This window comes from Conger conger, chromosome 2, assembly GCF_963514075.1.
Source record: "Conger conger chromosome 2, fConCon1.1, whole genome shotgun sequence".
Taxonomy (NCBI): domain Eukaryota; kingdom Metazoa; phylum Chordata; class Actinopteri; order Anguilliformes; family Congridae; genus Conger; species Conger conger.
This window is the reverse complement of record NC_083761.1, coordinates 6,531,779-6,555,517: the sequence shown is the minus strand read 5'-3', so window position 1 is coordinate 6,555,517 and position 23,739 is coordinate 6,531,779. Positions and strand designations below refer to the sequence as shown.

Genomic DNA, 23,739 nt, shown 5'->3' with positions numbered 1-23,739 from the left:
GAGAGAGAGTGAGTGAGTGGGAGGGAGGGGGAGGGGGAGGGGGAGGGGGAGAGGGAGAGAGATGGAGGGAGAAGGGTAAGAACAGCATGATGAAAGTGAGAACAGAGCAGCGCATTGTTACCGCTGCTCCTCCGACGGGCTCTTTGGCGGGAGCCGCGTTTGGCGGTAATGCGTCGCCCCGGCCCTTTAAACGTGGCCCCTCCCACTTTAAGCGTGCCCCTCCCACTTTAAGCGTGCCCCTCCCACTTTAAGCGTGCCCCTCCCACTTTAACTGTGCCCCTCCCACTTTAACCGTGCCCCTCCCACTTTAAACACGCCCCTCCCACTTTAAAACACGCCCCTCCCCCGAATACGACCCGTTTGGGCTGGACTCAGAGCCCCCGGGTGTCACTCTAACGGGGTAAAATGTCCGCCTGTACCTGCCTCTCCGCGGCTTTTTAATAACGTCTCACGCTCGGGACAGGTGTGGGCTGAGAAACGACAGCTTGGCCAGGTAATCTGTTCCCTCTCTCCCCTCTCTCTCCCCCTCTCTCCCCCCTCTCTCTCTCCCCTCTCTCTCCCCTCTCCCACTCTCTCCTCTCTCCCCTCTCTCTCCTCTCTTCCCTCTCTCTTCCCTCTCTCCCCCTCTTTCTTCCCTCTCTCCTCTCTCTCCTCTCCCTCTCTCCCCTCTCTCCCCTCTCTCCCCTCTCTTCCCTCTCTCCCCTCTCTTCCCTCTCTCCCTCTCTCTCTCCTCTCTCCCCCTCTCCTCTCTCTCTCCTCTCCCCCCCTCTCTCCCCCCTCTCCTCAGTCTGGGTGGCCCCATCGTCTCCTGTAAGTGGTTCTCAAACGCTGCGTTTTTTTGTTCCTGCTTTGCAGTCCCAGATTCTTAACAGGCTGTTCATTTCTCTTAATTACTCTTTCCATGTTTAGAGGGATTATTCGCCTCCTTAAAGCCACTTTGTGTTAAAAATAGGTATGCCATGAATAATTAAAGTCCAGTGTTCACAATGTGCTATATTGCAATCGAGGACAAAAAGAAAAGGTGAAGTGTGGTTGAAGAAAGGTTGACGTGTTTCAGGTGATCAAATTAAAGGCTGTGGTGAGTCAATAAGCTGCTGATTGGTGGAGGTGTGGAAACCTGGCCTCTAAAACTAGCCATTTGGTGGATAAGGACTGATTCAAAGACAAAGCCAAACGATACCGAGCCAAACTTTTGTGTTTGTGTATTGTGTTAATGAGTTTACGGAAATAATTATGAAAGAATTTAAATGCACGTTAAAACAACCTAATTAAGAGCTTAACCTCTTTATACCTCACAGTCTCAAATTGGATTAAAAAAAACATTTTGCTTCCTCAATTTATTTTAATGGTTCGCAATGTAGCATGGTAAGCACAGTGTGAAGCTGGGACTTTCATTGCCTGGGGCAGGCGTCGCTGTGGATTAGGACTGTAAATAAACCCGCTGTACATGGAAAAAGCACCCAGTTAAGGAAGAATAACAGCTTCTGGAATTCTGGGGTTACGATTGTGGTTCGGAACGAAAACCCAGCATACACCGGGGATCCCTGGGACTGAACCTGAGAACCGCTGTACGGTTGTGTGTTTTGTGGTCCTTCCCCAGGTATGAGGTTCCTAAACCCCCCCCGCCCTTTCGTTCTCCGTAGCTGCGATCGTGTCTGTCCCGGATTTATGCAGCTTCCAGACCTGGATTATTTTAGCGATACTTTTCCCCTTTTGGTATCGGTAGATCAGTCCTGCGGATTTCTGACCGATTTTAATATTATGCATTTCATCATTCAACATTTATCCATTTTCAAGGGATCTTTGGGTGCGTTTTCAAATGTTAGAAGCGTCTAGATCTTCAGTGGTTTCTGTCCCGTGTTTTGACCCAGGTCTGGGGCTGAGAGGGGTGGGGGTGTCCCTGCCCTGGGGGTATACAGCTACACAGCCCAGCTCAAAGAGCAGCTTCTCTCTGAAGCCCCCATTAACATTAATTCACTCATTAACCGTCATAACCTCAGATCCTTTCTGCACCATACTGACCACCTGACATTTCCTGCTCTGCTTGACCACTCACGCACACGCACATGCACACACACGCGCACACACACACGCACGCACACGCACGCACGCACACACATAGACACACACATGCACACACTCTCTCTCACACAGACACACACACAGACTCTCTCACGCACACACTCATATACACACTGTCACCCACACACACACACACACACACACACACACACACTCTCACACTCTCTCACACTCACACACAGACACTCTCTCACACACACAGACACACACTCATACATACACACACACAGGCACACGCACACACACACTCTCATAGACACACTCACGCACACACTCATATCCACACACACACACACACACACACACACACTCACACACTCTCACACTCACACACTCACACACAGACACTCTCTCACACACACAGACACACACTCGTATACATACACACACACAGGCACACGCACACACACACTCTCATAGACACACTCTCACACACACACTCATATCCACACTCATCCACACACACACACACACACGCACACTCACCCACACACGCACCCACATTCATACACACACACACACACACACACACACACGCACTTAATGTTAAAATAGACACTAGCTTGTGGGTGTGTGAGGCGTGCGTGTACTTCGTCGTGAGATTAGGTCACATAGTGAGGATGTGAGAATCAAGTGGATGGAGTGGGGAGGAATTCCCTGTGTGAAAATCGGCCAATGGCGTGATGGAATTTGTGGCCGCCGGGTCCTTGGCCTATTAGAATGGGCCCATTACACACGCTCACGAACACGCACTCAGTCCTGGACTGGGGGAAACCGCAAAATCGCTAAGCTTCCGCTTAAGCGTCACGCTAAATCGAGTATTTCCCCCGAACTCGGTTTGGGGTCTTTCCTGACTCTTGGGACCTGGACGATGCGTACCAAGGATGCGTCAGTCGTGTTTCTCTCACCTGTTCTGCCAGGTGTCAACGGGCCGAATCCCACCTCTTCTGGAAAGGTCCGGGAGTGTCCTCAGAATTCCTGCTTCTCTCCTGAAATCTCTCCCACAAATCAATCTGCACCACTCTGCAGAAGGGCAGTATAGAAATATCCCCCCCCCCCCCCGGCGGTCGGGATAATTTGTGAACCCTCCGACATAAGGCAGACATAACACAGGCATACACATGCCATAACCACTGCCTCAGGATGTCATAATGGAGGATGTCAGTTGATGTCAAATGATTACATTTATCAGTAATCACATGACATCTGCCATAACATTTACAGAAAAGTGGTGACGGTCTCTGACGATCTCTTACGCCCTCCAGTGACAGCTGTTATGTCATGTGTATGACAGTGTTATGTCAGCCTTATGTTCTAGGGCTCAAGTAAAGTGTTATCATTTTGCAAAGGTGGCAGTGCCTGTCATAGTTCGCACCTTGATAAGCCCTGTTAGCGGAGACAGCTGCTACCGCTTTCATTAATGTTGTTATTATCGTTATTTGGCTGCCATTTTAAGCTCCGTACCGAATGAGAGAGTGGTGCCAGGCCTTGGATACGACGCCTTTTATGTTTTAAAATCCCGGAGATTAACGTTGCTTCATTCACTGTGACACCTGAAGCACTTTGCGAACATCTGTAGCCTTTAATTAAGACCTCTGTCAGTCAATCAAAAAAAAAAAGCTTTTATAGTATTCTACATGTTTGCTTGTTTTTTCAGATGTGTTGTCACGGTGCTGTCGAGGGTGTGTTTTTACTGAATGAGTATGGGAGTGTGTGCGTGTGTGCGTGGTGGGAAATCTGTCTTTAGCCGGTTGTTTAATTGCTTTTTTTCCTTCAGTAAATGGAGTCATGTTTTTTTTTTTTTTTTTCTAAATATCTTTCGTGTTCCCTCAGTTTCCCTTATTTTATACTATTACATTTACATTTTGTCTAAAGATCTCAAGCCTTTCATTGTGACAAATACGCAATAAGATTAAATCAGGAAGGAACCACAGCACCGTGTATGTAAATGTTGAATAGAAATGAGTAAATGTTTTTTGTGTGGTGTTTGTCCGGTTGAGTCCCTGACGGTCTTTGGTCCCCTCCCCCCCTCCAGATAAGAGCTACCCACGGCCGGTGATCTCTCCGATGGACCAGGTGGTCCTGCGGAACGAGGAGGCCGTCTTCCACTGCCAGTTCACCGCCGAGCCGCCGCCCACCGTCGAGTGGTACCACGACAACGAGCTCCTCACCAACAAGACCCGGTACGTCTCCGTCACGGCCTCTTCTTCCTCTTCCTCACCTGCTGGCCTTCCTCCCTCCTCGCCTCACTGAGGCTGGGCACTCTCAGAATTAAAGGTGCGAAAAGTGCCTAAAAATGTACAAATGCTTGTCCCTGGGGGAGCGGTACCCTATAGGTACATAAAATTGTACCACTAACCAGCAATATGGAATTTGTATCTTTTTTGCTTGGGGAATATACCCATTTCTACCCACATAGGGCATTACTGTACTTTCAGGGTACACTTGGGAAATGTTATCCTTGAAGAACAAAAATGTACCTCCACTCCCGCTTTGTTTCTGAGAGGGCGATATACTGCAACGATGATGATCGAATTCAGTGACGGTCACGGCTTCCATGTGGTGTGTTACCTTACTTTTCATCTTTCTCTGATGAAAGAGAAGGTCGGTATAGGATAATCTGCTCCAGAACAGTCACTGTAATTGTGTGGTGGCCGCAAAAGTTTTTGTGAGTTCTGTATAATAACACACCTCTAAGGCTACTAGGACGGCACGATATGAGGAAAATATGCGATATGAATTTTAGAATCAAGCGTGCAATCAACAGTTTCATACAATTATTTAAATCGAACTAATATTTTGGAAAGGTTCCCGTAATTCCCGTAAATCCATTGGAATTTTGCCTTTGTCCAAAAAAAGGTTAAAGCTTTCGCACGTACTTGTTTAAAACAGGTCTGGTCCGGCCAAATACACCATGTCCTTTAGTTTCCCTCCAGGCTCTCAGTAAGGTTGACACTCAGGGCTAATCCCAAACGTGTAAAACTAGCTGGTGCAAGGCTTTACGAGGCCGCACTGTTTTTGGCGGCTTGCTATGGCAGGAGGGCTGTACAAACACAATGCACACACGACGTCTGATTTTTCCACACCGATGCCTGTCGCTGGCTTCACTCCCGCACGAACGTTTACATTTAATGAACTCGCCTGAACCGCTGTACGGAGCTGACGGGAGGGATGTCTCCGCGTTTCTCCCACACGTTTTAATACCGGGCTGTGTTTATGTAGCCGTTGCTCGCGAGCGAAATTCCCGTTTGGCGCGAACGGTCGGCTAAGAGACACACAGGGAAATTTGTGGTTCACCATCGCTTGGCGTGTGGTTGACTTTAACAGATTAGCGTGTTTTTCCCCCCTCTCCTCCTCAATGAAGGATAAAGTCGGGATAATTTTCCAGACAACTTTTCCTTCCCCTTATGCTTGCCAGCTTTCCCGGGGATTCTGCCATGCCCAGCTGGGAAATCCTTTTTCATCTCCTTAAAGGATTTTTCCTGTCAGGAATACTTCAATAAAATCATAAATAAATGTAAAAATATTCTTCCAGTAAGCTCTTCTTCTGGCGCCTGGCTGTGATGAAACACTTTCATGGCAGCGTTTAGACGCATGCGCGTGAGAGTTTTATTCAGAACGCTCCAGATTTCCTTCACTTCCAGCGGTTCTGCAGATGTCTCTCGAAATGGGAATTGAGATTGCAGTTGGAACTGTCACATCAGTGCGGTTGCAATCCCGCGTAATTGAAAGATAAGAGGCTCGGATGTTATTATAAATTGAGCCGAATCGTAATTAATAAACAGTGCGCGTGCGCATGTGTGTGTGTGTGTGTGTGTGTGTGTGTGTGTCTCTCTCTCTCTGTGGGTATGTATGTATGTGTTTGTGTGACTGTGTATGTGTGTGTGTGCGTGTCTGTGCGCATGTATGTGTGACTGTGTATGTGTGTGAGCGTGTGCATATATATATATGTGTGTGTGTGTGTGTGTGTGTGTGTGTGTGTGTGTGTCTTCACATGTATGTCTGTATGCATATGTGTGCACGTGTGCATGTGTGCACATGTGCACTTGTGTGAGTGTGTGTGTACAGGAGTGTGTCTGTGTATACATCCAGGCCTGTTTTTGGAGATGGCTGAGTCAGGATGGGCCTGCTCAAAGTGCATTAGCATCCAGTGATGTCCACTGCCAGGATCTGGCTTTGAACCGGACTGAGGCGGATCAGACCGGTTTGTGCTGGAAATCTGTGCTTCGTCATCATCAATGTGTACGTGAGGAAGATCTCCTCCAACACCCCTGGAATGCCTAAGAACTGTCTTTGCGGTCTTGGGCTGCCACCGTGGTCTGTTGGAACACATCACGTCTTCCGACTTCAGTGTTTTCTTTACTGATTCAGACCCGTTTTTGTAAGCCTCGATTGTCTCAGCCCTGGTTCATCACAGCCTGTGAAATGAGTCTTTGCCAAGTGGAGAAGGTGTTGAAACGCATTTGCCACCGTCTGATAACCGTGAAGTATTTGCCCTCTTGGCTTGTTTTGTCTTGTGTCTCGTTTTATCAGGGCCCCATACGTTCACTCGCCGTGTAATTGATGATGACGGTGGTACGGTTGGGCTGTTGCATTGTGGGTCTGAGTGACTTGCATGCCTTGCGTTCAGATTTCTGAAATGGAGCGGATTAAATGGGCATTTTGAATGTGAACCTTAATTTCTAATGGGGACGGTTTCAGAGGTCGTCGTCTTGGCTGTAGACTCACTTGTCAGAATGATAACCTGATCAGACTGCTCATTACTGAAACGGTACTATGAACCTGATCTGCTTGATACTCAGATTTGGTTTATTTGCCTGAGTTTGGTAATAACCCACTGCTTGGTGACTGCTGTTCACCGGCCTATAACGGAACATTGGCCGAAACGGTTGAACCAATCAGATTGCAGGCACTTGGCACTTAGAAGCCAAACAAACTTCCCTTTCCGACTGCCGTATAGAGAGGGAATGTGCAGTCAAAACTACTTCCTAGAATGAAATATTATATAAAAATATTAAATTGTTCCTTTTCTTCGTTACCCTGCTTATTTTATTCAGAAACTGGAACGCAGTATAAACCTGGGGCCTCTCCGTGGGCAGAAACGTTTAATCCACGAAAAAATGCTGAGGATTTTCTATTTAAAAATGTCCTTGGCTCAGATTTTAAGTTTTTTTTTTATTTTTTTTTTAGGGGAAACGTAGATCGTGGTTGATTACATTTCCCCCTGCGGCGATCAAGATTCCGAAATATTTACAAGACGAGATCTTTCGCGATTTAGTTATTTACAGTATTTGAACGGAAAGGAATGCGTTGTTTAGAAAATGAATGTGTGATTGCGGATGACTTATCGGATGCGAAATGGAACAAGTAATGTCGGTACGCGGGCTCGTAGATAATGTGATTAATGCGAAGCGTTTCAGCAGAGCAAGAACATTAATATGCGTAACGAGGAGAAGAGAAGGAATTAGCTTTTAATCTTCCTGTTCTGCGCTCGAGAACATTGCTGAGAAATCGACTGTTCCGAACAGTGTCGTGGCGGGCAGCCAATCGCATGATTTCACCGTGGCGGCCCACCAATGATTAACTCTACACATTGTGTCAATTATGCTCTGGTGGGGCTCGATGTCTTGCAGGCTTGGGGTCCCGTCATTAAAGACCTTACACTAAGGAGTCGCGGTCTGTAACGTCTCAAAGTCAACGCTGTTCTGCACCTCTGGGACGTTTTACCCAGCTCTCCGCTGACAGTGTTAATGTTTAATAATCCACTTTTAGCGCTGTGGTATTTTTCCATTTTTTAAAGGTATTCGAAGCCTCCCATTAATCAGTTCTTAACCGTTAATAGCATTTTTATTGCAGTGTTTCAGCGTTTCTCATTCTGAGGATCGTTTTTAAACCCTGCCTTTATTTTTTTGGGGGGGGGGGGAGAGACTGGGTTAGGCTCAGTCTTTCTGTTTTCGGCTAATGAATCAGTTTTAATAGCGTGTCTGTTGGAGGTGCATTGCAAATTCAACCTGAATAGGGTTGAATAACGGGTAATAAGTTGTTGAAGGACACGTTGCGGTGAGGTAGCAGTGGAGTGTTTCTTAATATTTCTTAAGATTGCATGTGAGATGTATGAATTTATTTATCATTGCCTGAGGTAGCAGGAACCATTTTACTCTGTGGGTGGGGGGGGGGGGTTGGGGAGGCGGGGGGGGGGTGGGTTGATGAGCTCCAAGAGGCACATGACATCTCGCTCCACAGCTGTCAGAGCAGTAATGATCCTCTCCAAGTGCAGATTCTCAGAGAGTCTCCGTTTTTTAACGGGGTGATGTTTCCATTTTTTTGGTATTTTCTTGGTGGGTGAGTGGGGGGTGGGGGTGGGGGTGGGGGTGGGGTTACTCAGTGGAGACAGAACTCTGACAGTAGCAGAGTTGAGGCGGGTTGTTCTCTAACTGGGTGGGGGGTGTGTGCGTGACTGAAGGGCCGTGGCGTCTACGCAGAACGGGTGCTGGTTTTAGGACGCGTGTGACATACCCTGACAGGAGATGAATATATGTAAATATAATGTAAAAATGTGGGCTTGCGGAAGCGAGCAAGGCAGCTTCTTAAAAGCAGGAATAATGTGTTCCTGATATTGTGGAGTGCTGTAAATACCTTGCTCATATACATTTTATTTCAGTGTTGTCAGAGTATATGCCATTTCTTAGGGCCAGCTTGTACTCAAACTAAGTCTTGCTTGCTACATAGCAAAATATGGGTCAAATATTGTAATTGTTTTGGATTCAGATACTTTTCTGTGCTTGATTGCTCCTGCCTGGCGCAATCGAGCCAACCTAGAGGACCAGAAGAGGCGGGGTTTTGCACTTCCTTAGGTACCAATACACCAGAAACGTCCAAAATAACGACATATTTGACCCAGGCGTGATATTATTCACATTCATTTATAATGTGTGTACATTGAATTGCGACGGGCACAGAACTGTGCGTCTTGTGTCTTGTTGGTTTTCCTCCGGAAATTCCTGCCGTTTCCCAACACGCTGGTTTTGGCGTTAATTCGGAGGGAAGTGTCGGTGAGGGTCGGCGGGCGGGGTTTTTGGAAGCCGAGTGCTGTTAGATGCCTGCTGTCTGGGGGCGGGGGTAGAGTGGGGGGGTCGGGGGGTGGGGGTGGGGGTTAGGCTCGGAGCGACAGCTCGAGTGCTTTGCGTCTGGAATGCGGCGGTCGTCGGGTGTGTTTCTGAAGCCTACCCAATTACGAACCCCCCCCCCCCCACCCACCCCCACCCCCTCACCCGCGTGCGCCTGTCATCGAGAGCTCTTCCCTGTGCGCCTTTCTGTGACGGGAGTCGTAGCTCAGTTCTCCATCTCCCTTGACTCCTGCTGCACACGGCGACCCAGTGACATGGTTTTTTCGGGTTTTTCACACACACCAGAGACGAGCCGGAGGATCGGCTAGGGGAAAGGGGCGGTTTGCCTTTTCTTACCCGGGGCCTGGGCCTCTATCTTGTGTCTGACTGTGTTCAGCTGTTCGGCGGCCGGATGATGTCACCCGTCTGCCGGGAGTAGCTGGTGAAGATCAGGCTGTTTTCTGTCCAGCTATTTTCTGGAGTTATAACATTGACCAAACATGGCTGTTATATTTTCCTACCTGTGTTTCAGACTGATCCCAGTCCAGTTATATATTGATGACTGCATTAAAGACTAAGAGCAGTCGTCTGGCAGTCAGGGTTGCCGGTTCGATCCCCCGCCCGGGCTGTGTCGAAGTGTCCCTGAGCAAGACACCTAACCCCTAAATGCTCCTGACGAGCTGGTCGGCCCCTTGCATGGCAGCCAATCGCCGTTGGTGTGCGAGTGTTGTTGGGGAAAATTCCCTTTGAGTTAGGAGAGACTTCTTGCAAGCAACCTTTCCCGTTTAAAAGGACCCAGTTCTTTCACAGCAAGGAGAGTTTCAATAATACAAACTTTATTAACCCTATAACAAAGCACGGAGAATGCCTCACACCAATGTGAGTTCTTTTCAAACAAGCACCTGAGAGCACCCAACGATGGGAGGGTGTTCTGCCTTATCTCCTGAAGCCGCGGCCGAGCACTCGCCCCTCCCTTACATTTTTGCTGGCTATCTGTCGCAAGCACAATTTATTCTTTTTAAGCAGTTTTCTAACTATATGCATTGTACATATCTGGATAGATATATCCTAGGTTACATTGTACCATGTACATTGTACAGATGAGTGGTCACCCCCTCAGAAATCAATTTTCCTATAACCTTCCGCAGGAGTGGAACACAGCAACAAAACACCAATGCCAATATAACAAAAATTGCCACACAAGTCATTCCAATTTTAACGAAAACACCATACCAGGAATCTAGAAGCCATGACCAATTCCCCCATGGACTGACTCCTGAGTTCTCACTAAGTTCTTTTCGTAGGTTTTTAATTTTAAGCATAGCATCAGTAAAGGAACCTTCTGGGCTAGTATTGTTAGGGATGTACGTGCAACATTGGTCTCCAAACATTTGACATACACCTCCTTTCTCTGCTAATAGCCAGTCTAAGGCCTGGCTGTTTTGCCAGGCCATTTTACTTGTGGCATCCAATTGTTCGCCCAGGGCGGTCAAAGCCTCATCGGTGTAGTTAATAAATCGCTGTTGATTATAGTATATATAATTTATCCACTCTACATTTTTATTAGGTTGTATCCATATAAATATAGATGCGAAACCTGCTTTTACCTCATCCATGGCCTTATGTTCACATGGGATGCCCCTCGGTTGGCCAATAGCATCTAAGTACACTCTACTGTCGCCTTGATACGCTCTTCGGCGCATACTTCGAGCGCTCTGGTCATGGAAGGTACTCACATCCACCCGAAGCACCTTCATAACCCGAGCACAAGTTCCAGTCCAGTTGGTGGGCAATGTCTGGGTTAAGGGTCGGGAGAGACCGCAGGCCCACCATAAGTCGGCCAGCGGTGTCCCCGTCCCCTGGAGAGCCCCCTGCGGAGGTAGAGCACTCCCGTTTGTTGACTGTGTATTTTCCAATTCACTTACGTTCCACGTTTTACTACAATTGCTGGCTGGGAATGCCCCTACATTTACTACCCCATTTGTACGTTTGTAACATTCTATTTTAGATTCACCCACTCCCCATTTTGTGATATTCTCTTAGTTTCGGGCCACATGGTCACATTTGTACAGTGGGCAGAAGCATTATAGTGTCTTGATCCTTGCATCATTAAACACAAATACGGGCAGGTCCCTGCCCCTCTAGTACAATTTTGTACACATAAACAGTTTTTTGTTCTCGTCATATTCAACAATATAGTTCTTCTACCAGTTTGGTTTGCTGCTCCACATTCATCATTTATGTTTACAACCCCACACGTTGCCTCACAAGTCTCTCGGTGCTCCATCAGCCATCTTGCGCATGTGGAAGTGTTGTAGGGTGTCGGAACGACCCAATGGTCTGGTGCGTGTTCGGCGCAAACCACACAGTCCCCTCTCCCTTCAGTTTCTTTCATCGCTGTGTGATTAGCCCATTTCCACCATACGTTGTGGGTGGCCCTGGCCCAGAGAGAGTCTGGTACACCTCGTTGTGTCCTATTTTCTTGAGTGTCTTCCGAGCCCTTTCTGTCCAGGTGATAGGCAGTGGGAGCACATGAGGCTATAGTGATTGTCATAACCCCAAGCCATACCAGTCGCCATTTGTCCCCGTTGCTGATCAGAGACAGCCTATGGCTTGTCACAGGCATCCCCCTCGTTTGTACAGCTTGCAATGACTGGCGTGTATCCAGGAAGTGCGCTCAGCTACTCGAACAGCCGTCGGAGTGGTGAGCAGGATCTGGAACGGTCCACGCCACCTGGGTTCGCACCACCTCTTCCTCTGGAAGTCCTTCACCTCCACCACCCAGTCTCCTGGTTTCAGCTGATGGCCAGGTTCGTCACGTACGGCCGGTTGTGCTGCTTTCACCTGCTTTGAGACAAATCGCAGTGCCTTATTCAGTTCCACACAATATTGAACCATTTGATCATCTACTAGGGCTAGGTCTGTCCCGGCAATTGGGGGCCCCACGGGGGTTCTCGTGGGTCTCCCCGTGATGACCTCGTGGGGCGACAATCCTGTCGTCTTACTTACCGCTGACCTCGTGGACAACTTGACTATGGGCAGAACTGTTATCCAATCCAGCCCTGTTTCTGCCATTGTTTTTGTCAATTTGTTTTCGACCACTCCATTTGCTCTTTCCACTGCTCCTGCACTGGCCGGGTGATAAGCGCAGTGGAATCGCGTGTCAATGGAGAAAAATTCGGTCGATGCTTTCATCAAATTGTTATAGAAATGTGAACCTCGATCTGAGGATATTCGTTTTGGTATTCCCCACCCGGGAATGATTTCCCTAATAAGTGCTTTCGCCACCGTTGTTGCATCTGCATGTCTGCAAGGAAAAATTTCAATCCATTTTGAAAACATATCAATGATCACCAAACAATATTTTTGGCCTCTGCAAGGGGTTAGTTCAATGAAATCCATCATTAAGTACTCAAACGGCTCTTGTGCTGGTGGTTGAGCGCCTGGTTCCGTTTTTACTGCTACTCCGACGTTGTGTGTTGCACACACACGATGCATCTGGAACAAAAATGTTGTGAGTGACTTTTGAATGCACATGTGCTGAGGTCCCAATATTGTTCCATTTCTGCCACCATCCCTCCTTTTGACACAATGGGTCTTTCCATGTGTCAATTTCAGGTAGTAGGGAACCAAACATTGGGGTAGAAAAGGTTTACCTGAGGCTTTCCCCACCCACAGACCATCAACCTTTGACCCTTTGTTTTTCCATTTTGCCTTCTCTGTGGCGGTAGCCATTTCCTGACTCTCTTGTATTGTGAGCTGTGGGTCTTTTTGTTCATTCAACATTTGGAGGGTCGTTTTCACAGGGGCATGTGCTGCTGCCTTAGCAGCCGCATCAGCTGCTGCATTTCCTCTAGCCACGGGTGTGTTGTCCCCAGTGTGTGCGGTGCATTTGCAAACCGCCACAGATCTGGGCAGCATGATGGCGTCCAGAAGATTTCTGACCAGGGGTCCATTTTGAATGGGTTTTCCTGCACTGGTGAGAAATCCAAATTGTACCGAAATCATGTACCACTCCAAATGCATATCTGCTGTCTGTGTAAATTGTTACAACTTTACCTTTTGCCGAATGACACGCTCGGGTAAGGGCGAACAATTCTGCAGCTTGGGCAGAAAGGTGACCCGGTAGCCGGGCGGACTCTTGTACCGCATGTTCGGTTACAATTGCATAGCCCACATGATTTTCACCGGTTGTGGGATCCTTTGAAGCGGATTGAATTCAATATCCGTATTCGGCATGGGTTCTGTTTTTAGGTCTGGTCTGGGGGTGAGGACTTCCTCAAACAGCAACACAGTCATGTGCTTCTCCGTCTGCTTCTTATTACTGACACCCCGGCCCCAGAATCGACCATAAAGGTCATGTCTTTCCCATTTACTTTTAATGTCCAATTTGGTAAATCTCCTGGTTTGCATTTTATCAACATTAATGTGGACTCCCCCGTCTGCCGCATGCTCCATCCACCTTTCCCCTCGCACCTTCATGCTTGTTCGTCAAACTTATCAGGATGATTCACTGTGCCCCGGCCCCGTGGAGTGTGTTGCCATTCTTGCTCGCCTATTTCACCCAGTCTTTGGTCTCCTCCGCCCTGTCCTTTGTATTTCCTGGGACAGTCTTGTGCCCAATGTCCTTCTTCTCCGCAGACATAACAAGGGCCATTTCTGTCGCCGCTTCTCCCAGCCCCTCTTCCTCTCATTACATTACATTACATTATTAGCATTTGGCAGACGCTGTTATCCAGAGTGACGTACAGTTGATTAGACTAAGCAGGAGACAATCCTCCCCTGGAGCAGTGCAGGGTTAAGGGCCTTGCTCAAGGGCCCAACGGCTGTGCGGATCTTATTGTGGCTACACCGGGATTAGAACCACCGACCTTGTGTGTCCCAGTCATTTACCTTATCCACTACGCTACAGGCCGCCTCTCCCCCTTCCACGTCCTCTGCCTCTTCCTCTAGCTGGCTGCTGACTCTTCAGCTGTTTGAGTTGGAGGTCAGTTACTTGTACCATTTGCATCTGATGTTTTTTGTTGTTTTTTTCTTTCTTTTCTCTTTCATTATTTTCCGCATGATGTGCATGGCGTTGTAGGTCATCCAGGTGGGCATGCTGCCATCCCACAAGAGTCTGTTGTATCGCTGCCCGTAGGCTGGGTCTCAGCCCGTTCATAAAGTGTTGACTGAGATACGACTCATATGGTGTGTTTTGTACTCCCGGGAATGGTTGGGGCTTCGGCAATCCTCCATGCAGTTCCATAACACTCTGCAGCCTGTCTTCATATTCTTCCACTGTTTCTTCGGGTTTCTGCACGGTTCTGGCCAGTTTACCTGTATCCAGGTGAGTGGGAAAAACATGTGTGAGAGCTGCCCTCAAAGCCGCAGTCTGTAAGCCATATGGGGATCCTGCTGCTGGGTTATAGACGACGGTAGGGTCGAAGGCAGCCACTTGCCCTCCGTCGCCCGGTACTCCAGCTCTGTCTCACCTTTCCCCACCTGGTGCCCAAATGCATGCGCGTGATGCCTTCCAGATCATTACTGCTTGGTTTAGCACACTGTATTATTTCCATCAATTTGTCATAGAAACTTTCTCCCCCGGTATGACTTGGGTTCGGTAGTTCCGAGCAGATTGCCCTCAGTTCGTCCGTAGTATAGGGTCGGTACACCAATTGTACCTGCCCTGGTTGATGGGGGTCCGGACATTCTACCATCGGAAACTGTCCCATTGTCAGCTGGGGGCGGGGAGGATCATCAGGTTTAGGTCCATACCACCCTTCGGGATCACCCTGATATAGTTCTTTATTCCATTCTCCTTCTGGGATGTCTTTTAATCCATACTGGCGTTCCCACGCCTCTGCGGTGTGTGAGGCACAGACAGGGGCTCTGTCTGCTGCAGGGAACTGACAGTTTGGTATTGCGCACAGGTAGTTTTTCGGTGGCTGATACTGTAATCCCGATCTGGTGTGGGCCGTGGAGGGTGTCAACGTTGGTGGCTGAGGGGTCCCTCTTCCAGGAGTCTGTAGGCATGGTGGCGATGGCAGAGTCAGGGCTGGAGCAGGCGGTGTCGTCGGGGGTGTTGGGGACCGGGGCTGGCTGGTGCGTGGGGAGGTGGACGGGGCACCGGGCAGTCCAGGTCCGTGTCAACCTCGGAATGTTTTAACATGGTTAGTGAGGGATATAAACAAGGGTGTGCTTTTCCCACTCGCCCCAGCTGAAAAATACGACGGAGGCTGAGTTTCCCCTTTTTTATCATTATTTCTTTGTTGTCTCGCCTGCCTTTCACGTGTGCCTCTCGTTCCCATAACTCAAATCCCCTTCATTCCTTTTTTCTTTTTTTTTTTTACAAAAAAGTATTTTCTTAGTACAACTTTCCATATTTTTTCTAACATCCTCTAACCTCTGTGTTGAAAATGTGCCATTTAAAGGAAACGCATGTTCTTGCCAAATTTTTAAACCTTCCACGGCCGATGGTCCGTGTTGGTTCCACATTGTTCTTAAGGGTCCTGTACATTGATCACAGCCCACATTTAGCTCCTTCCCGCAACTATTCCCCATTTTAACAATTACAGAAAGGTACCAACCTGAAATGAGTTTTTTAGGCCTTACGAGATCTCCGGTCCCGGACCGGTGCGTTCGTCAACGCATAGGCACGCCCTACACCCGGTGTACTCTGCCCAAGTCTCGTTCTCGTTGCTGTGGGGTTGCCGCTCAGTCTTTCTCCTTCCTCAGTATTCGGATCTCGTATCGCTTTCTCCCCCCGAAGACGGTCTTCGTTTTAGGGATCTGGATCTAGGGTCGCTCCCTCTTCCCGGAGGCGGTCTTCGTTTTTATTCCCGGACTAGGAAGACTAAGCCCCTTCTGAAACAGACAGCAGTTAGAGATCCTGCCAATCCCTTTCCAGTTCCGGACTGGTGAGACTCAGCCCCTTCTGAGACAGAAATGAGTTAGAGATCCTGCCAACTACGCCAAGTTACTGTTGGGGAAAATTCCCTTTGAGTTAGGAGAGACTTCTTGCAAGCAACCTTTCCCGTTTAAAAGAACCCAGTTCTTTCACAGCAAGGAGAGTTTCAATAATACAGACTTTATTAACCCTATAACAAAGCACGGAGAATGCCTCACACCAATGTGAGAAAACACTCTAGATTTTAGCAGACAGGGTGTCTATTCTTATACCATTACACAAGTTATCGCATGAATACATTACGGTGAAAGCCAATCATCTTCAGACAGTGTCTCGGTATTTTTCCCATGCGTTGTACTCCTAGGCCTACATCTGCTCCTTAAGTCATATAACATTTGTTTTCCAATGAACCCACTGCTACAGTATCTTCAAAGGCTGTATTTATCATCCGTGGTTCCTCCTAGGCTGGTTAAGGAGGAACCAACCTTGCATGCACTTCCTCCTCATTCTTTTCTAAGAAGCACCTGAGAGCACCCAAAGATGGGAGGGTGTTCTGCCTTATCTCCTGAAGCCGCGGCCGAGCACTCACCCCTCCCTTACATTTTTGCTGGTTATCTGTCACAAGCACGATTTATTCTTTTTAAGCAGTTTTCTAACTATATGCATTGTACATATCTGGATACATATATCCTAGGTTACATTGTACTACATTATATTTTTCTCCCACAGTGTGTGTATGAATGGGTGAATAAGAAGCATCAATTGTACAGTGCTTTGGATAAAGGTGCTATATAAATGCCAACCATTTACCATTTTTATGTTGATGGCTGTTTCAGACTGATCCCAGTACAGTTGATGTTGACAGCTGTATTAAAGACTGATCCCAGTACAGTGCAATGTTGATGGCTGTGTTTCAGACTGATCCCAGTACAGTTGATGTTGATGGACTGCATTAAAGACTGATCCCAGTACAGTGCCATGTTGATGGCTGTTTCAGACTGATCCCAGTGCAGTTGATGTTGATGGACTGCATTAAAGACTGATCCCAGTACAGTGTTATGCTGACTGTGCCCCTCTCTCTCCCTCCCCAGGCTGTTTGTGCTGAGTAACGGGACCCTGCAGATCACCCAGGTGAAGGTTCGGACCACCGGCCTGTACAAGTGTGTCGCCCGAGGCCCCCGCGGCCCCCCCGTCACCCTGGAGGCCACGCTCCGCATCGCAGGTGAGAGAGCGCCACGCGTGTGCCAGCACACACTACATACTAACCTGCAGATACTACACACTAACCTGCACATATTACATATTAACCTGCACATACTACATACTAACTTGCATATACTAACTTGCACATACTACATACTAACCTGCAGATACTACACACTAACCTGCACATATTACATACTAACCTGCACATACTACATACTAACTTGCACATATTACATACTAACCTGCACATATTACATACTAACCTGCACATATTACATACTAACCTGCACATACTACATACTAACTTGCACATATTACATACTAACCTGCACATACTACATACTAACTTGCACTCACTAACCTGCACATACTACACACTAACCTGCACATACTACATACTTACGTGCACATATTACATACTAACCTGCACATACTACATACTTACGTGCACATATTACATACTAACCTGCACATACTACATACTAACCTGCACATACTACCTGCAAACTTGCATACACACGTGAACCTGCACTCACATCATATTCCGTACAAACCTGCATACACGCATGCATCCCCCTATCCCTGCTAGTTTTTTTTTTGTAGTCTACTTTCAGTACTTTCGCACAGTAGTGTGTTCTGAAACGGCGGAGGTAACCATGAGAACCATAATGTCATAATGACATTAGCATCAAATCCGCGTTTATCCCTTTGTTCACTTAACCTCCCGTAACCCCCGGGTAACCTTGACGCCCCGACCGCAGTGAATGGACAAATGAACAGCAGGTTTCCTTGCTGCACTGTAACCATGGCGATCTTACGTTTGAGTACAATGCCTGGTTCCTCCTGCTAGTGCAGGTGTCTCACTTCTATCCACTTTCACCCCCCCCTCCCCTCCTTTGACCCACTGATCCACAGCCTCCCCCCTGACCCCCCTCCTCCAAGTTTAAGTGTATTAGCTGGCCTAATCTTCCCGCTAATCCGCTCCAGAAGTAAAGAGGGTTTGGGTCACTCAGCCACTTCAGAGTTCAGAAATCTCCACTTCTGCGCTCTCTCTCTCGCTCCCTCGCTCTCTCGCTCCCTCTCAGCCCCAGTTCTTAAGTTTCAGCTGCTTCCTGCTGCCGCGATACGAGCCCCGTGCGCGGGTCTGTTTCTGTTCCGCCGGGCGAGAGGGTGGGCCGTTCCGTTTTTGGAGAGGGTGCGGGGCGGGGGCCCCTCCAGTTCTCATTCCCGCCTGGCCCCACGCACTGGAGCAGCGGTTAGCCAAAGTGCCACGAAATGATCTTTCACCCTACGGTCGTCATTAGCGGTCATTAGCGGTTATTAGCGGTTGCATATCGACTAGCGTCTGTCTCTTAGGCCTCCGCTGAGTACGATATTACCCGTGAAGCTGACGGAGGGATTTCAGCGCGGGACGAAGTCGTGCTCTGTTTTTGGGTGAACCCCTTTGTGTGTGGTGGATTGGGGAGGGCCTGGAGACGCACCAGATGCTCGAGGTTCTTCACATTGATTGTCCAGTGTTCCTACCATTGGTGACTCAAAATTCACTATTTTTTTTCTCTCATTCCTCCCTCTGTCTCTTTCTCCCTCTCTCCCTCCTCACTACATCTCTCCCCCTTTCTCTTTCTCTCTCGCTCCCCTTCCCTCTCTCTCCCCCTCCCTCCCTCCCCCCTGCTTCCCTCTCTCTCCCTCCCCCCTCCATCCCACTCTCCCTCTCTCTCCCCCTCCCTCCTGCTTCCCTCTCTCTCCCTCCCCCCCTCCCTCCCTCCCACACTCTCCCCCTCTCTCTCCCCCCCTGCAGAGATTGAGGAGATGGGCCCGCCCTTGGTGAGAGTGTTCACGGTGGACACCCTGCAGCGCATCTCCTGCTACCCCCCGCGGGGGCACCCCGAACCGGAGGTGTGGTGGGAGAGGGGCGGGGCACGCCTCCCCGAGGAGGGCAGGGTGTACCAGGAGGACCTGGCCCTGGTGTTCAGCCCCACCGAGGCGGGAGATTCCGGAACGTACTCCTGCGTCGCCCAGAACCGCGCCGGGACCAGGAGGCAGGACCTCACCGTCACTGTGGCCAGTGAGTGAGCCAGCCACCAATCAGCCAGTCCGTCAATCTGCAAATCAGCCAGTCAGTCAATCTGCAAATCAGCCAGTCAGTCAATCTGCAAATCAGCCAGTCAATCTGCAAATCAGCCAGTCAGTCAATCTGCAAATCAGCCAGTCAGTCAATCTGCAAATCAGCCAGCCAGTCAGTCAATCAATCTGCAAATCAACCAGTCAATCAGTCAACCAGCCAGCCAGTCAGTCAATCTGCAAATCAGCCAGTCAGTCAATCTGCAAATCAGCCAGTCAGCCAGTCAGTCAGTCAATCTGCAAATCAGCCAGTCAGTCAATCTGCAAATCAGCCAGTCAGTCAATCTGCATATCAACCAGTCAATCAGTCAACCAGCCAGCCAGTCACTCAATCTGCAAATCAGCCAGCCAGTCAGCCAGTCAGTCAATCTGCAAATCAGCCAGTCAGTCAATCTGCAACTCAGCCAGTCAGTCAATCTGCAAATCAGCCAGTCAGTCAATCTGCATATCAACCAGTCAATCAGTCAACCAGCCAGCCAGTCAGTCAATCTGCAAATCAGCCAGTCAGTCAATCTGCAAATCAGCCAGTCAGTCAGTCAATCTGCAAATCAGCCAGCCAGTCAGTCAATCTGCAAATCAGCCAGTCTGTCAATCTGCAAATCAGCCAGTCTGTCAATCTGCAAATCAGCCAGTCAGTCAATCTGCAAATCAGCCAGTCAGTCAATCTGCAAATCAGCCAGTCAGTCAATCTGTAAACCAGCCAATCAGTCACTGCCGATCAATCCGCTAATCAGTCAATCAGCCTATCGGCCTATCAGCCAATCAGGCAGCTAATAAATCAGTCAGTCCGCAACTGAACTAATCAAACAGTTGATTAATCAGTCAGCCACCCAGCCAACCAGTCAATCAATAAATCAGGCAGTCAGTGTGTGCATCAAGCAACCATTCAAACAGTCAGTCAGTCAGCCAGCCAGTCAACAAATGCATCATGTATTTATCCACCTATTGATTTGTCTGTGTATCTGTCAGTGTAATCTGGCCACATCAATCATCAATGTGTGCGTGTTTCTGCGTTTCTATAAGCCCTTTAGATGCGTATTATGCGTATTACCACTTCACAAATAACTCCAGCGTTGACTGTCTGCTCTCCGTTTCACCTTAATTCCCTTTGAACGATTCCAGCTTCACCTGTGGTTTTTTTTTCCCTCTGCCTGTCAGCTGTGGGAAAAGAAGATAATCAATGTGGCACTGATCCCAGCTGCTCTTCCTGTTCATTTCTGTAGATTTCCTGGCAGACGTACAGACACACATTTGTGTACACAGACAACCTCTGAATAAGCTGAGGCACACCTTTGATCATACGTATTCGCAAGGAAAAGCATATTAAACCATTCCTTTGGCTTGTGGAGAGGAGCTCCAGTTGGTTACAGAATGCGGCTGAAAGGGGATTAGTCAAATTCAACACCTGCGTGGCATTCTTCCTATGTGTTCTTTCTGCTGCAGCTGCAGTCGTTTTGATCATCAACTAAGAATTGAATATGAAACCGTGAATCTGATGGTATTGGGACACAGGTTGGCGGCCATTTTAAATACAGGGTGGAAACGGAATCCGCAGAAAATGGATGTCCATCGATAGTGAAAATGGATATCAACTTGGACAGTGTAGGGGGATCCACTGTTGTAGTTACCTGGTGATGACACCCACACACGTCAGCTCCGATAAACAGGTGTGGCGCTGTCTAGCAGGTGTGATGTAATGTTGTTTTTAACGGACGGTGCGATGTCCCTCCAGCGGCTCCGGAGTGGGTGACCAGGCCGGAGGACAGCCAGCTGGAGGAGGGCCGCCCCGGCCTGTTGCACTGCCTCACCAGCGCCACCCCCGACCCGGAGGTCACCTGGTACCGCAACAGCATGCCCATCACTGCCGAGGTGAGAGAGTCCCGCGTGTGTGTGTCTCTGTCTGTCTCTGTCTCTGTCTCTGCATGCCTGTGTGTTGTCTGTATCTCTCTCTCTCTCTCTCTCTCTCTCTCTCTCTCTCTCTCTCTCTCTCTCTCTCTCTCTCTCTCTCTCTCTCTCTCTCTCTCTCTCTCTCTCTCTCTCTCTCTCTCTCTCTCTCTCTCTCTCTCTCTCTCTCTCTCTCTCTCTCTCTCAAATTCAAATTCAAATTCAAATAGCTGTATTGGCAATGGTCATATAGGTGCTCCGGGGTCTGAGGGCTGAGCTGTTCTCAGTCTGTGATGTGCTGTCTGTGGTCTGCAGTGATTCTGAGGGCTGAGCTGCTCTCACACTGAGCAGCTCATCTCTGAGACTGAGGATCTGCGTGTCTCTCTGCTCCAGGTCCTCCTTTAAATCCCTCAGTTCTGCTCTTAGTGTCTCGTTTTCCTTACGGAGATCAGTTGTGCTCTCTTCTAGTTGTCCCATTTTTGTCTGGGTTTCCTCTTTGTTCGTAGGATGTCCTTTTATTGTGGTTTTCTCTGATTTGTTCCACTTCTCCTGTTGCTGCAGGTGACAGTTCGGTGGCCGTTGGGCTAGCTAGCTATGTTTTATTTCTGTAATATTTTGCCCCCTTTTTTCGGTTTCATGCTCCTTTCAAGTTCCTTTTACTGTTAAAGTTACTCAAGTTGTTCCTGAGCTTTTTAGATTGGATTTGAGGTATTTCCTTTCATTGTACGTAACTAAAAAACAACAAAAGTTTAGCAGATCATTATCATAAGCTCTCTTCAGGTTTGTCTCTCTGTCTCTCTCTCTCGCTCTCTCTCTCTGAGTCTCTCTGTCGCTCTCTTTCTCTCTCTCTTTCTCTTTTCTACAAGAGACACAGTGCTCATCTCTGAGACTGAGGATCTGCGTGTCTCTCTGCTCCAGGTCCTCTTTAAATCCCTCAGTTCTGCTCTTAGGGTCTCATTTTCCTTACGGAGATCAGTTGTGCTCTCTCCTAGTTGTCCCATTTTTGTCCGGGTTTCCTCTTTGAATTGGGTAAATTCAGTTGCGAGTCTCTGAATACTGTTCATCTCCGACAGTTTATTCTCTCTCATTTCAATTAATTCTGCCTCTAGGAGGGATAGGCAGTCCTGGATGCGCTGTACAGACAGCGGTGTTCTGGGTGTGGCAGGGCTGTGAGTGTGCTGGAGGAGGCTGGCTGGGCAGGGCTGGGCACTGTGTGTGTCAGGGAGGCTGATACGGTCACACTGGGAGCAGATGGGGCTTTATAGGGCACAGAGGATTTCTTCTGTTCAACTTCATGTTTTAGTCTCTGAAAGTTAGTCTCAAACTATTTACTTTATAGGTTATTTTGTTCCTGTCTTTCCTCCTGTCTCCTTTTTGTTCATAGGATGTCCTTTCATTGTGGTTTTCTCTGATTTGTTACACTTCTCCTGTTGCTGCAGGTGACAGTTCGGTGGCCGTTGGGCTAGCTAGCTATGTTTTATTTCTGTAATATTTTGCCCCCTTTTTTCGGTTTCATGCTTTTTTCAAGTTCCTTTTACTGTTAAAATTACTCAAGTTGTTCCTGAGCTTTTTAGATTTGATTTGAGGTATTTCTTTTCATTGTACGTAACTAAAAAAAACAACAAAACTTTATGAAAGTTTAGCAGATCATAATCAAAAGCTCTCTTCAGGTTTGTCTCTCTGTCTCTCTCTCTCTGTCTCTCTCTGAGTCTCTCTGTCGCTCTCTTTCTCTCTCTCTCTCTCTCTCTCTCTGTCTCTTTTCTACAAGAGACACAGTGCTACAGAAGAAGCATTCATTTGCTGTAACCCTCAGTTACACATCTTCTTGATGTTTTCTGCTGTATGGTGCTGCTGTATATAATATGATGCATTAAATCACCATGGCGATGAGCAGAGATAGCATAGTTACAGTGCACCCAAATTTAATTGCATCTCATTTGGATGCAAAATGGATGCAGTCTAATAATGGTCTGCAGAGGCAACCTCGTTCTCTGTCTGTTAGCGAGCAGTTTAACTATCGACTGGAAATCCACTTTGACAACCGCACGGTTAAAGTAACCCTGAATGATCATATTACCTTTTTTCTGTGATAACATGACCTCTCGCTTTATTTGCATGACAAGTGAACTTGTGTTGCAAGGGCTTTGAGATACAGAAATGACAAACAATAACAAACTCCTTGAACCAAAAGAGGAGTCCTACCAACACACATATGCAAATATGTATGGACACACACACACACACACACAAACACAGGTCAGAATATATTTTGTTTATAAAGTAACAATGAAAGAACCTGTCTGTATAAACTAGCATACATGATGTAATATAACAATATTTGCCCTCTCTCAATCTCCCACTCTCCTTCTCTCCCTCACTCGTTGTCTCGCTCTCCTTCTCTCCCTCTCCTTCTCTCTTTCCCTCTCTCCTGCCTCTCTCTCCCCTCTCCCT

General features: G+C 48.0%; 1 protein-coding gene across 1 annotated transcript in view; it reads left to right on the top strand.

Moving 5' to 3' along the window:
• Positions 1–23,739, top strand: part of ptk7b (protein tyrosine kinase 7b) — a 115,014-nt gene that overhangs the window by 76,704 nt on the left and 14,571 nt on the right. The window contains exons 5-8 of the mRNA XM_061231516.1: positions 4,118–4,265; positions 17,169–17,299; positions 19,082–19,348; positions 21,137–21,273. Of these exons, the coding sequence (XP_061087500.1) occupies positions 4,118–4,265; positions 17,169–17,299; positions 19,082–19,348; positions 21,137–21,273 (683 nt within the window). The remainder of the gene's footprint in view (positions 1–4,117; positions 4,266–17,168; positions 17,300–19,081; positions 19,349–21,136; positions 21,274–23,739) is intronic.